The sequence below is a fragment of the Oreochromis niloticus genome, linkage group LG12 (genome assembly GCF_001858045.2).
Source record: "Oreochromis niloticus isolate F11D_XX linkage group LG12, O_niloticus_UMD_NMBU, whole genome shotgun sequence".
NCBI classification, from domain to species: Eukaryota; Metazoa; Chordata; class Actinopteri; order Cichliformes; family Cichlidae; genus Oreochromis; species Oreochromis niloticus.
In genome coordinates this window covers 31953797-31966993 of record NC_031977.2, presented here as the reverse complement: position 1 = coordinate 31966993, position 13197 = coordinate 31953797, and the positions used below count along the sequence as shown (strand labels likewise).

Sequence of the window (13197 nt, the reverse complement as noted above, 5' to 3'; positions counted from 1 at the left end):
CATGATCTTGAAGACCCCAAAGACAAAAAAAGTACCAAAAGGAAACACAAATGTGAGCACTGTTACCTAATTTAGGAGAATAGAAAATACATACAGAGTGAGAGTCAAATTCTATATATAAGAGTTGGACATGGCTGCTGTGATGTCACGCTCTGGTTCAATTTATTTTAAATTTCAGCTCCCTTCATAGTGTTAGTGAAAGAGAGGACGGAGAGTTGAGTTAACAGTTATGCAAGCTGTTGCCTGAGAGGGCATGGGAGACACACAAACCCATCCATCCATCCATCCATCCATCCATCCATCCATCCATCTCATCTTCTACTACTTATCAAGCCACAGGGCAACAGTCTAAGCAGAGATGCCTAGATCCCCAACCACCTCCTTCAGCTCTTCCATGGGGATACAGAAGTGCTACCTTTGCGAGCAATAGATATAAGGGTCTGCTCCGAGGTGTCCTCCTAGGACATGCCTGAAACACCTCACCTAGGAGATGCCCAGGGGGTAAACTATCTAAACAATAGGCTAATAAAATGTTATAAATTTACTCGTTGTACATCAACTATATTATTTTTCAGTCTTTTTTAATGTGAACCTGTGGAGATCAACTCGCTTTTAGAGCGAGCCTCCAGTGGCCATTCTAGGAACTGCAGCTTCTGCCACTTCCTCGTTTTCAGACCCAGAGTTTATTCCTTGCTTTAAACACGCAAAAAGTTCCTGAGACAGAAGCAGACATAAATCCACTGGGGTGCACGGGCCCAAGCCTGGGTGCTGAAACCAAACCAGGCCTGTTAGATGCACAAATTCCACTTTTCGTTAAATGCAGCTAAAATGCACACATTCTCCCTGAAACTGACTCAGTTATAAAAATACATGAAACCTAAAAATATCTGGCCACCATTGTTGGTGCTACATCTGACTGCTAGAAAAACAAAGAGTTTGAGGCAATCTCCTGATTCAAGCTTGTGATCATCTAAATCTGATGATGAATATCACTCAAGTTTGTGGTGTTCCAGTTTAAGCACGTGAGAGGATCCTTCAGAGGTTTGTTGTACTTAAGTTGAAGTTGCCCAGATTTATATTTCGTGTGTGTGTGTGTGTGTGTGTGTGTGTGTGTGTGTGTGTGTGTGGTTTCTGGAATAAAAACATCATAAGAGAAACCACAACAATAAAACAACAATGCTTTGGCTGAACAGGCCTTATGTCATCTTTGCAAGCTGTCAGTCCTGCATGACTGTTGATATCTTTAAGAATAAATAAAAATAAGAAAACCTAATACATATAATAAAACTACTGTAATGCCAAGAAATTAATATGTTTACGCTACATTGGATGTTTCTATCTGAAGCCACATTTTACCGACGAATCTGTCAAAACACATCAAATCACTGGACCTTCTGCTTCGACACTGAAAGAACAAATGTAAAGCATATTTACATGTTAACTGAAACATACAAGTTTCATCCCAAACATCTCCATCAAACAGAGATCAAACAAACTATGAGCCAGGTTATCAGTTAACCCCTCAGAGGAGCTGATGGACTCCTGACATGTGTGTATACACGCTGAAAGAGAAGAGACTGTGGTTTCTGAATCTATGAACTGCAAACCTTCTTTACAGAAACAATTCAGCTTTATACCGAGATGGCAGGGAAACTAATAACTGGCACTACTTTTATCTGCTATAATTGTGTCTTATGTACACAATCTTTTTTCCTATTACTTATCATTAACACATACTTTTATATGTAAGTAGCTTTATAATTGATTCTTAAACACAAAACAAATCTCAATCCTGTTGTAACGTATACTAGTCAAATCTAATTATACATAAAAAGTAATAAAACTATGATTTTAATTTTTTTATGCTAAATATTACAGGATATGCTGTGTGTGAACACACTAGAACCAATCCTTTTTGGACAGCCAAGACCATTGTGGAGATGCACAGTTCCACATTTGAAGAAAATTAAACAAAGCATAACAGCGCTAACACTGAATACCGACTGTCAAGCAAGATGGTGGAGGGGTGAGGATTTTGGATCGTTTGACGCTGCAGTCATTGAGTATCAGAGTACTCCAAAGTCAAATATGAGGCCATCTGTCTGAGAGCTAAAGAAATTAGGAAATTAGGATTGCTGTGCTTCATCCTAAGCACAGCAGCAAGTCTACAGCAGACTGGCTGAATGAAAGGATGTGAAGGGACTGTCATAAGCAAATGCCCACAATGAATGAAAGCAAAAAGTTGGGCCATTGCTCCACAATGATGTGAATACTGATAAAGTCATATGGGAAAATAGTACTACAAGTTATTGCCAGTAAATGTGGTTCTACAAGCTACGTATTCATGAGGTGTGCTGAGGTTTTCACGACTGCATGTCTTTTTCACACGACTGTATGCTCATATTAAATGTGACAAAGATATAATGCGGTCAGAATGTGTGTGAATATCCTTGTAAGCCAAAAGCTCAGACTTCAGACTGCTCTAAAGGCTCAGTTCTGTATGATGACATGAAGATATCCCCAATATGTCAAGTCAGACACTAAAGCCCCTTGACCGTAAGACCTTGTGTTTATGAACGTAACCCAGTCAGAAGAAAGTTAGCTGAAAGGGGGAGGAGCTAAAATTGTTTGTCTTGACAGATGATTGGTGATAATATCACCAGATGCGCCAAGGTCCAGAATGAGATAAAGATTGTTTATTTTAAATTGCAAAGCTACTCTAATAGAGTCCAAGAACACACATCCCCCTTAAATTAGACTCTGTTGTTATCAGTACTGAGACTACGTCTGATACTGCTGCTAATTCACTGCATACAGGAGCAGACTTAAATCTGTAAAAGTGTCATTGGTGAACATATCTTCTGTTTCTTCTCTATCCTTCGCTCCTCTCTTCCTCTCTTCCAGACTGATGAACTGGCTGTGAACTTGTTATGGCATGCTCTCCTTGCTGCCCATCATTCAACCTCAGTATTCTGTTGCATCCATCGCCAGTGTTTAGACAGCTCCGCTCTGCCTCTGATCCCCGAGCTCCTTCCAGTGAAAATGGCTACAGGCACTTCTTATTCTGCTGCTTTATGAAGTGTTTTGTTCTCATAAAACAGATTTTTTAATAAGTGTGTTTGACTTTGATATCTCTTATCTCTTTATTATCTCTTTAAACTCCATGCCGAGTTATTAATCTGCTTCATTTACGTCTTAGTAACAAGCATTTTCATGTTTTGAAACTTTAAGGTGCCTCTTTCAGTCTCCACAGTTTTTCTTATGTCACTCTGATCTTCAACAATAACTGTAAGAGTAATATACACTTGTGTTATTTCCTGACTTTCTGCCATTACAAGCATCAAAGAGCAAGAAATCTGAGTTTCGGTGACTTCTCTTTGGCAAAATCATCACATTTGATAACAGCTGTGCATGTTAATAGCACAGCTGTGAGTCCAGAGGAGATGGGACCACACAGTGAGGTTTCCACTTACTTCTTCTACAACCAGAACAATACTGATACACTTTTTAGCTCTCAGTTATCCTCTTTAGATTAGAAGGAAGTGGTTATAGATGCAGATATTTCTCTCAGGATTTTGCTTTGAGACTATAGATATTAAGCGGACACAAAAATAAATTCTGTTGTTTTCTCACGTCTGCTGTTACTCGTGTAAAACACTTGTTTTAAGCTATAACAACTGTCATGTGGAGTTTGTGGTGAGTCTTCTGCCTCCTAGTGGTCATAAATGAAATGGTGCAGCTTTAATCTATTACATCAAACTTTTGCAGCATCTTTAATGTAAAGCCAGAAATACCTTCTTAAAACAAAGGCATACATTACATTGAGTGTGTAATAGTTTGTCTTAATTGTCTAGATGGTATATAAGAGGTGGATGCATTCACTGTGACATCACCTATTAGTTTCCAAACTTTGCATATGAAGCTACACTAACGTTGTCTCCACCACCATCTTGTTTTTTAAGCCGGAAGTGATCATATTTTGGGTAAGCAGGTGTGCTAATTTACGAGCTAATGCTATTTCACTCACCGACCTGTATTGACTGTACAGCCATTTGTCTTAGCCCGGACAATCTCATAACAGAGATTTTTAAACTACTGTTGGCTAGATGGAAAAATACAGCTGCTAGTGGTCATAAGGTGGTGTATTTAAAAAATTAAAAAATAAACATGCCCATGTTACAATAAAAGAAATTTAAATACATATTTCACTAACATTAAGAAAACAGAGGGTGAGTCAACAGTTCATTTTGTTTTTAATGTGTATTATAACTTTCTTTATCTTATTATTATACATAATTTTATTACGTTATTTATAAAATGAGAAGTTTACATCTTATTTAGGTATATACTGGATTGAAGCTTAGAACCTATTGAAATAAAATGATTTATTTTCAGTCAAATTTGCATGCCTCTTGTTTGTTTTTGAAGAAAAAGTCTCCAAAATATGAAATTAAAATATGACTACTTCATAACAACATTTAAATGATGCATATAGCACAATTCACTTGATGCAGCTTTAATCTGTTTATGTAAAATAATCCTTTAGATTATTAAAGTAAAAGACTTCCAGCTTTTTATCATGTCCTTTGGTAGAGGCAGAGTCCAGTTAAAAACTAATAGTTGTTGCTGTGTTAGGGACAAATTCAGACTCCAAAGTCAGCGTTTGCCCAAAGAGTGAGGTTTATAAGTGAATAAATATATATTTCTGTAACATATTCAGTATTCCTGAGTTTGTTCTTCCACCTCGTAGTGGTCAGAAATCATTGTGGACATCTTAAAAACACAGTTAGGTAGAAAAACCTTTTCCTGTTTTTGGTTCTCCTTTTAAAAAAATAAAAAAATAAAAATGCTTCTACAATCATAAAATATATACATAAAAACTATTCACATTCTGTGATTCTTTTATTTTTCTTTTCTCAAAACCATTTAAAAGACAGAGGTGTCCAGTCTGGGAGGTCTACACTTTATGTCCATACATGTTAAACATAACAGGCTTGACTGCCATACTGTAACTATAAATTTCATAAATGCAATTATTTATTTTTCTTCACTTGAATTACATCGATGGCAGAATATCAAGGTCTTTAAATGATTTTCTAAGACAGGTCTGGTTTAAATCTTTCAACCCTCTTTATTTCTACGATTGATCATAATCAGGAAAATCAGCTCTGTGAGGTCTTTCTGAGCAACATCAGCTCTTACACAGAGAATAACTGGAGCTCTGTAATATGATGGGGTTTTTGTTTTTTTGGTAGGGGAAACACATATCAAACACAGGAAATACTGTCATGGTTTAATATTAAACATGTCAACAAACCATGACATGTTTAGATTTTAAATATTTAATGAAAACCACAATCTTTTACTAACATGCAGGATTCTGAATCCTTCTCCCTGCATCAATGTAACCAGATGAGACATAATCCAGGCAGCAGTCACAGCATGCTGCCTTCAAAATGCGATCGCAGCATCAGTCAGAACTCTATGGATGTGATTTTTCAAGAATTGGTTTTGCACAGAGCATACGTGATGTACTGCTTGCTCCTCGTCTTTACAGAAGGTTTGAATTTCATTTCAAGCCTCCCATTAACACTTAAAGACAGTAAACAACAACTTGACCTGCAAGCTTGTCGGTTAGAGAGAGTAAAGCGTGATTTGCATTTAATATCTGTCACACAGTATAGTTTGTGTGCTAAAGTTGTTTTGAGTGACTCCACACAAACTGACAGAGGCTGAAAACCAACATACAAGCAATCAGAGGTCTGTGTGTGTGTTCAGCTGTTATTAAATTACTGTAAAACTGTCAGCTGGTATTAACTCCAGATGTAACTCGGAGGAACTGATCTGTGTTTCCTATCAAAGCAGAATGCATCCCAGCTGGCTGATAACTTCCAGCCATACGTTTTGCTGTTGGGAAATCGACATAAAGCTTGAAAATTTATGTATGTATTTATTGAACATAAAATTCCAGCCTCTTTATGTTTTCTTTCAGTTTGTTTTTCCACTTTTGCTCAGTCACATAAAACGGATGTGAACATAGATGACTTAAACATCTAAAGGACTGGGGGAACTATAGCTGGAATTTAATTTGATTTTCAGAGTATTAAATTAATAACTAAAAAGGCAATAAACCAAAGGAACTAATTGTATGCTAATCCACCAGCATGTTAAGTAAGTCTGCTTGATTTATCTGTATTTTTGGCTTGTAATAGCAGCAACAGATGGAAGAATTGGTCATTTATTGATCATTTGGTAATCTAAAAGTACCCAAGAATCTGTGAATACTAACATTATGATTTTTAAATGCAAATGAGTCACAATCCCTATGTTTGAGAACATTTTGATTTGTCATCTAACAAACTCACAAATTTTGAAGCATTTAAAGAACTCTGTTTACGCACCACAAGTAGTTTTACTCAGTCTGTTGAAAAAAACAAAACAAAAAAATCTCTTTGGAAAATATTTTTATAAAGTCTTAAAAACTACCTCGAATAATGTCACAAAGGCATCGTCATGTTTATCCTGGGTTAGAAGCTTTTAACAGAAATCTCATGTAACAAAAGCGGACTAAGTGATGGGCTAATGAGGTTATTCCATGGCATAATGGCAAATGTGGGCTCCAGTGTTGCTGAACTTTGAGTTACACCAAAGATGGATCCGTCAAAAGCTTCAAACTGTTTTAATAATTAATTAATAATGAATTAATGTTAATTGCCCCTTGGGGATAAATAAAGTCTTTCTGATTCTGATTCTAATTATTTAATTTATTAATCATTCAACTTTTGGAGAATTTTTTTTTTTTATGACTAATCAATTAGAAAATAGTGAAAAAAACCCAACAAAAAACAAGTGACCTTCTTTAATTTATGTCACTCAACAAATCATTGCAGTCAATCATTTTAATAATAACTTAATTTATTTTAAACTGTATCAACACATGGCGAGCTATAGACCTTCAGTCAGTCCCGCATTCTGCTGGTGGATGCTTTTTACATTTATTTTGTTGTTAGTGCGAGAGAGAAAAGCAATCATACATTTTTGAAAATATGTACCTAAAGACATAAGAGCCCCAAAAAAGCGTGAAAAATCAGTGCCATAAATATTCAGACAGAACCTGTTAGCATAGCAAAGAAAGATAAATAACTCGCAGTTATTGCACTTAAATAAAAATAAAATAGGTAAAAACGTAAATGGATAATAATTAGTTTAGTTAATTAGTTAACTATTAATATTATTATTATCATTATTATTAGTGTAATTAATAATCGAGCTGGGACAGTGACACATGAAGGAGTGCGTATGTGACTGCTTTATCTACACCCCCACTCCACCCACTCAAGCACACACGCGCGCGCGCACACACACCCAGGAGACCTCAATACGACCGTGTTGGGATGATAAATAGCGGGCCGGTAGGCCGGTGGATCGATCCCCCCTCCTTCTCTCTCACTCTCTCCCTCTCTCTCCCCTCCACAAACACAAAACTATATACGGCAATTAATTCCTGCTTGTCCCTCCATCCCTCATCGGCCCTGCCGGCGCGTATCGACTCAGATTACTGCTGATGGTCCGTTTTATCACCGCGGAATATACGCGCTCTCTCTCTCTCTCTCTCTCTCTCTCTCTCTCTCACACACACACACACACACACACACACACACACACACACTCTGTGCGTGCTGTTTAGAATCGCTGCCACAACGCCTGAAAGCAGAAGCGGCGGAGATGAACCCCGAGGTTACGGCACAGACGCCAAAGCGCCAGATTACAGGATTATTACAGCAGAACGAGACAGAGCGGTGACGCTGCAGCAGCAGACAGCACGAAGTTTAACGTTTAAAGCAAAACAGAAATAAAATGAAGTTCTTCTCGTTATTCTGCTGCAAAATCTGAACACTTAAAACAAAACAAAACAATGAGATCCGAAATGTGAAATATTGAAACTAAACCGTTAGATGACGATGATGATAATAATAAGTCTGGACTGAAATTAAGATGGATCACGGTGCAGGCACTTTAAAATCACCTTTTTTTGTGTGTTATGGGAATGTTCTTGAAGTCGGAGATTAAAGTAATCAAAAACGGACCTTTTTTAAAGCAGTGAGCGACAAATTCCTCCATAAATGTTAGAAGTGTTGTGAGGACATTAAAATAAAACTGCGCGATAGAAAAATAATAATAATCGGGACAATAAATGATTAAATTACAATAATAAATAAATTCTGACTGTAATGTTAAACTAATGGCAAACAATGCGATTTGAAAAACTTAAATTACGCTTGAACAAATCTGTTCAGTTCAGGATTTAACTCACTCGGTGAAAGTTTTATTATATTCAGAGGGTAATGTACATCACAACAGAGAACTGAATCACTGATATAAATGAAATTAGAAGCCTTTTTCTGGGTATTTAAGTGATTTCCTGGGGTAGATGTCAAACTTTCCGAAACTTTAAATCAATCTCCACGTGCACAGCGGCTGTTTTCAGCGCCGAGCCTCCATCGGGAAGTGTGTGTGCGCGCGCGCGCGCGCGCGTGTGTGTTTCTTTTAACGGGACGCCCCGATGGCACTGAAGAAACGCACCTCTAGGCCAGACTGGCGAGATTTTAACCGGCGTTTTGGTGCGTCTTTTACGCATGACAGCGCCTCGCCGATATCAGTGCAAACGTGTGCGAGGACTCACAGCCGATATCGAAACTGAAGTTTAGTCCGCTTTAGAGTGAAAAATATCAGTTTTTAAGGCGGATGAAGATTGTCTTTTTTCGAAGAACACAAAAAAGTAAAAGTGAAAAACCATTAAAACAAAAATAAAACTAAGAAAAAAAATCTCTAAATGTTTCTATTTTTAATATAAAATTTTATTACTTTTCGGGAAATAATCCGCAGCTTTGACCGGAATGAAATGACAGCGCACTCTAATAAATACCCTTAAATGGTGCGTGAAGGCCGACAGGTGCAGAGAAAAGAGGCGTTTGTATTTTAATATAAGATCCAAATGGACTCTGGTTAATATTAACTGTGAGCTGCAGGACTGCTGCTGTCTGAGAGCGTGATCCCAGGCCAGGCTGCTGACCTTTGACCTCTGACCCTCCACACGCCAACCACCCTCCTCTTCTTCCAGCTCCTACTGTCCAGCACAGCAGCTGTCAAACCAACTGTAACGTCTCACACAAGTGCTGCATGACACGCTTTAAAACTGCAGTGAGTGAAATTAAATCTCACATTAGTTAAATCATTTTAGATTTGCTCATAAACTCAAGTTACAAGTTTAGTGCACTTTAATGACCAAATAAATCTGAAATTATGTGAATCACATGTCAAGTGATGGAAGAGATTTAAAAACATCATTTTATTGGGAATCGTCTGTTTAAACTATCGTAATTTCATGTGGCCCCTAGTTATTGTGTATAACTGATTTTAAGAGGTTGTTTAGGTGGAAACCGATGCTGGCGGCGTGCCACATATGTGTGTATTTTGAAAGAAACGCCACGAAGCAAAAGAGAAAATTATTGTGGTCAAAAAGAGCAGATGTTATGCGTTAATTTATCTTTAAGATTTTAAAAAATAATTTAAAATGATTAGTTATAACTTTTCAAAAACTAGTAAAGGAAATTTTTGCAGTAATAATACATAAATATTCTTGAGAAATTATAGAAATAAGCAATTTTTTTAAATAAAAATTTATAATTAGCAACACTCAGTGGTTAAACATTTTATTAAAAATACGTTATTTTAGTTGTAGTTATAGGATTAAAACACCTGAAACCCTGAGCAGACGATTTTAAGCCCGACAGAAACACTACAGTGTGATTATAAGTACTTCACAGTTAAACACTGAGTACACCACAAGGTCAAAGGTCATGGTTGAGCGCCACAGAAGGATTGTTAGAACTGAAGATTACAGGATTGCGTCTCTAAATAAAGCGTGTGTGTCAGTGTGTGTGTACATACGGTTGTTGAGCTCTCCCGTGTGGTTGCTCAGCGGGATGATCTCCATCCTCTGCTGTCCGTACAGATAGTAGTCCAGCTCCTCTGCCGTCAGCTTGAACCTCGTCACGGTCCCTTTGCCGCCCTCCTCGCTGCTTCCTCCGCTGCTGCTGCTCTTCACGCTGGACGACACCACTCCCACCCCCACCCCTCCGCAGCTCTGCTCTTTGGCCTGATGGAGGAGCCCAGCTGCTGGGTTGAGCCCTTGCGGATTCTCTGGAGGGACCACCACCACTAGGTCTCCTCCTCCGCCTCCTCCTGGTCCTCCTCCTCCTCCTCCAGGACCTCCAGGTCCAGCGCACACTGGGGCCAATGCCTGCCCAAAAAGTGCGATCTGCTGGGGCACAGGCAGCTGGGAGAGCCCTGCATTGGTGGAAATGGAGATGGAGGTGGATGGAGTAAGGGCCGCTGCTGCTGCTGCGGCTGCGGCTGCAGCTGCTGCTGCTGCTGAAGAAGAAGCTGCTGAGGAGGAGGACGTGGAAGAAGAAGAGGAAGAAGTGCAGTGCGTGGAAGCCAGGAGGTGGCTATGCAGGCGGGACGGGCGCACGGTGTCTATAGGGATGGAGAGACGGTCAGGTGGGGGCGGTGGAGGAGCCAGAGGAGCTTTTAGCTGAGCCTGAGGGAACAGCTGCTGCCAGTGCTGCAGGTAGGACGGGTCCACCTTAAGGAAGGCCGAACCGCTCGGGTCGCCCGGCTTCAGCATGGCTGTCCGCTGACTGCTGAGAGGAAACATCAGAGAGAGAGCGGCATCAATCATCAGGATCAAAAAACACAGAGAAACATTCAAGTGGTCAAAACATGAAGCGCTGAACATGCAGGGGCTCCAGTTTGTTCACTTCAAACACGAGATATACAACAAGTGTCAGATTCACCACAGACAATTTTTTAATTTTGTGTTTAATTAATTTTTAAACATATTTAACAACTTTAGTGAGACATTTGTGACTTTTTAAAAGATAAAATCAGTGCCTTAAGTTACTGCGTTTTTACATAAATCAGTTTTCAGGGACTTAACAGAGAGCTCAACCCCAAAACTCAAATGATGACGGATGTGTTTGCTTGATTTGTTTTTCTGCAGAATTCCGTCTCATTGCTCATTTCAAAATCTACAACAGATCACACCTGATTCACACTTATTTACCAGAAAGTGTTTTGTTTCAATCAATTTCTTTTCTGATGATTCATCCCAAATTACATTTGTGTTAAACTTGTGAGCACATTAAACATCAGCCTGGTGATCGATAATGGGTTTTTTTTCTTTACTTTTTTCCTTTTTTATAAAAATTGTAAATGTAAAATGGTGCAAATTGCATTGAAATGTTTTAGGTATAAAGTTTAAAATGACAATTTATCAACATTAAATATAGTCTGAGTTTTTTAATCTATAAGTTTACAAATCAGGTGTTTCACTTTTCTACAACTTTGATTGCAAATCAAATCTCAAATAAATATGTTTCACAGTCTGGCTTCTGCTCTCCTTTCAGTCACCCTAATGTGTTTTTTAGGCTTCAAACAAGCTTAAAAGGATCAAATCGGATTCAAAATTCCAAATTTTAATTTATATCCGTGTTTATAATTAAAAAAGAGTGAGACGGTCATGTTTCAGATGTTTTAGGTGATCTTTATGAGTTTGTTCAGTCTTAAATGCTCCACTGGTTCAACCTGAAGCCTTTCGCAGAGGAATTTCAAAGGTGGATTCCACTCTGGTGTGTTTTTTGTTTAAAAAAAAGAAAATAAAATCTGCAGATCTAAATTCCAATGATAAGAATGAGGTACGATTCTACACATCATAAGAAGACATTATTAGAAAGTAACAGAGTTTTTATAGTGGTGAATATTGGCGAATATTAAAAAGAGAAAATAATTACGTCCACTGAAATGAGGAGACGTAAACGATGTACAAATAAAAGAATCTTCTGTGTCACTTAAAATAAAATGATCTTATATTTGAATTTTTTTGCGTCTATTTGCAGTTTATTTTTTTCTTCTACGTTCTTTTTAAAACTCGTGACGAATTAAGTCTCACCAACCAAATAAAAGCACTCAGTTTGGAACATAAACTTCGAACACCAATAAAACACCAAGTATAAACTGACTTCTGCCTCCTTCCTCTGCTCCGCTGTCTCTGTCTCGGATGGTTTGTTTTAGCGCGGATTTTACGCACACCGAGCGCAAAAAACCGCGTTAGAAAAGCCAACAAAAGCCGTTAACGCACTCACGTTCACACTTTCGAGTAGTTTACAGTGTAAACCAGTTCGTGATGAATGGTTTCATCTGAATAAGTGAGCAGATGATCCGGATAAGTCCCTGGAAGCTCGGCGATCTCGTGTGCTGATCGAGTCCAAGCAGAGGCAGCGCTCGGCGGGCAGAGACGCGGAGAGGCTCCGATAGGTTTCCTTGGAGTTCCCTTTGATGTTTTCCCTTTCTTTTTATAACGTGAAAGTTGGCAAAGCAGCAAAGCCTTACAGTTATCAGAGTGTGTGCGGCTCTTGGGCGCCGATTTCCGGGCAGCGGTGGAAGGTTTGTCCTTCCTCCGGGCTGCGGTGAATCATCGAGAGGAGCCGGGACAGTCCGCTGCGTCCAGCGCGTCTCCGGAGCCAAAACTACCGGAGAGTGTTCTACACGAGTCTTTCTCTCCCACCCCCTCTCTCTCCACTTCCATTCACTTATCCTCTCTCCTCCTCTCTCTCCGCTTTTCTCCATAGTCTCTCTCTCTCCTTCTCCCTCAAATTCACACGTATCCTTTCTCTCTCACTTCTCTTTTCTCCATCCCCCTTTTTCTCCAAACACTCAGTTTTTACTATCTCCCTCCTTTCCCCCCTTTTATTTCTTTCATGTCTTCTTTACAGTGCTTTGCTTCAGACTGGACTCTTTTCACTTCATTCAAATGATCTTTATTGACACTATGAACAAATGCCAATATGGTGAAAGCAGCACTGGCTGCATGCAAACCTCTCTCATGTATCTATCAAAGGTTGCTGGTGATTTGTAGTAAATGAGTTTAGCACACCTTTGTGTGGTAAAAATTTGAGTTTGTACAACTAAGCAGTTTTTCTTTAAATCAGTGCAGTTTGGTTCATCAAACCAGAGGTAACTGAAAGTTTTTCAAATATCAGTTCCGTATATATACTTTGTTACCCCTAGAGGTCATAACACCCAGTAACCCTAATAAAGAAATGCTGTTTGTTCACTGATGTCACTCAAAGCTGA

The 13197-nt window shown here is 38.8% G+C and overlaps 1 protein-coding gene across 2 annotated transcripts in view; it reads right to left on the bottom strand.

The window, feature by feature from the left end:
- prdm6 (PR domain containing 6) overlaps window positions 1-12615 on the bottom strand; it is a 146316-nt gene extending 133701 nt beyond the window's left edge. Inside the window, exons 1-2 of one of the 2 annotated variants that reach the window (XM_025897015.1) lie at window positions 12207-12615; window positions 9952-10706 (exon numbers count right to left, since the gene is read on the bottom strand). In XM_025897015.1, coding sequence (XP_025752800.1) covers window positions 9952-10690 — 739 coding nt within the window. In that variant the 5' untranslated portion in view covers window positions 10691-10706; window positions 12207-12615. The remainder of the gene's footprint in view (window positions 1-9951; window positions 10707-12206) is intronic. The other variant, XM_003444504.4, reaches the window with a different exon arrangement.
- Window positions 12616-13197: the final 582 nt, after the last annotated feature.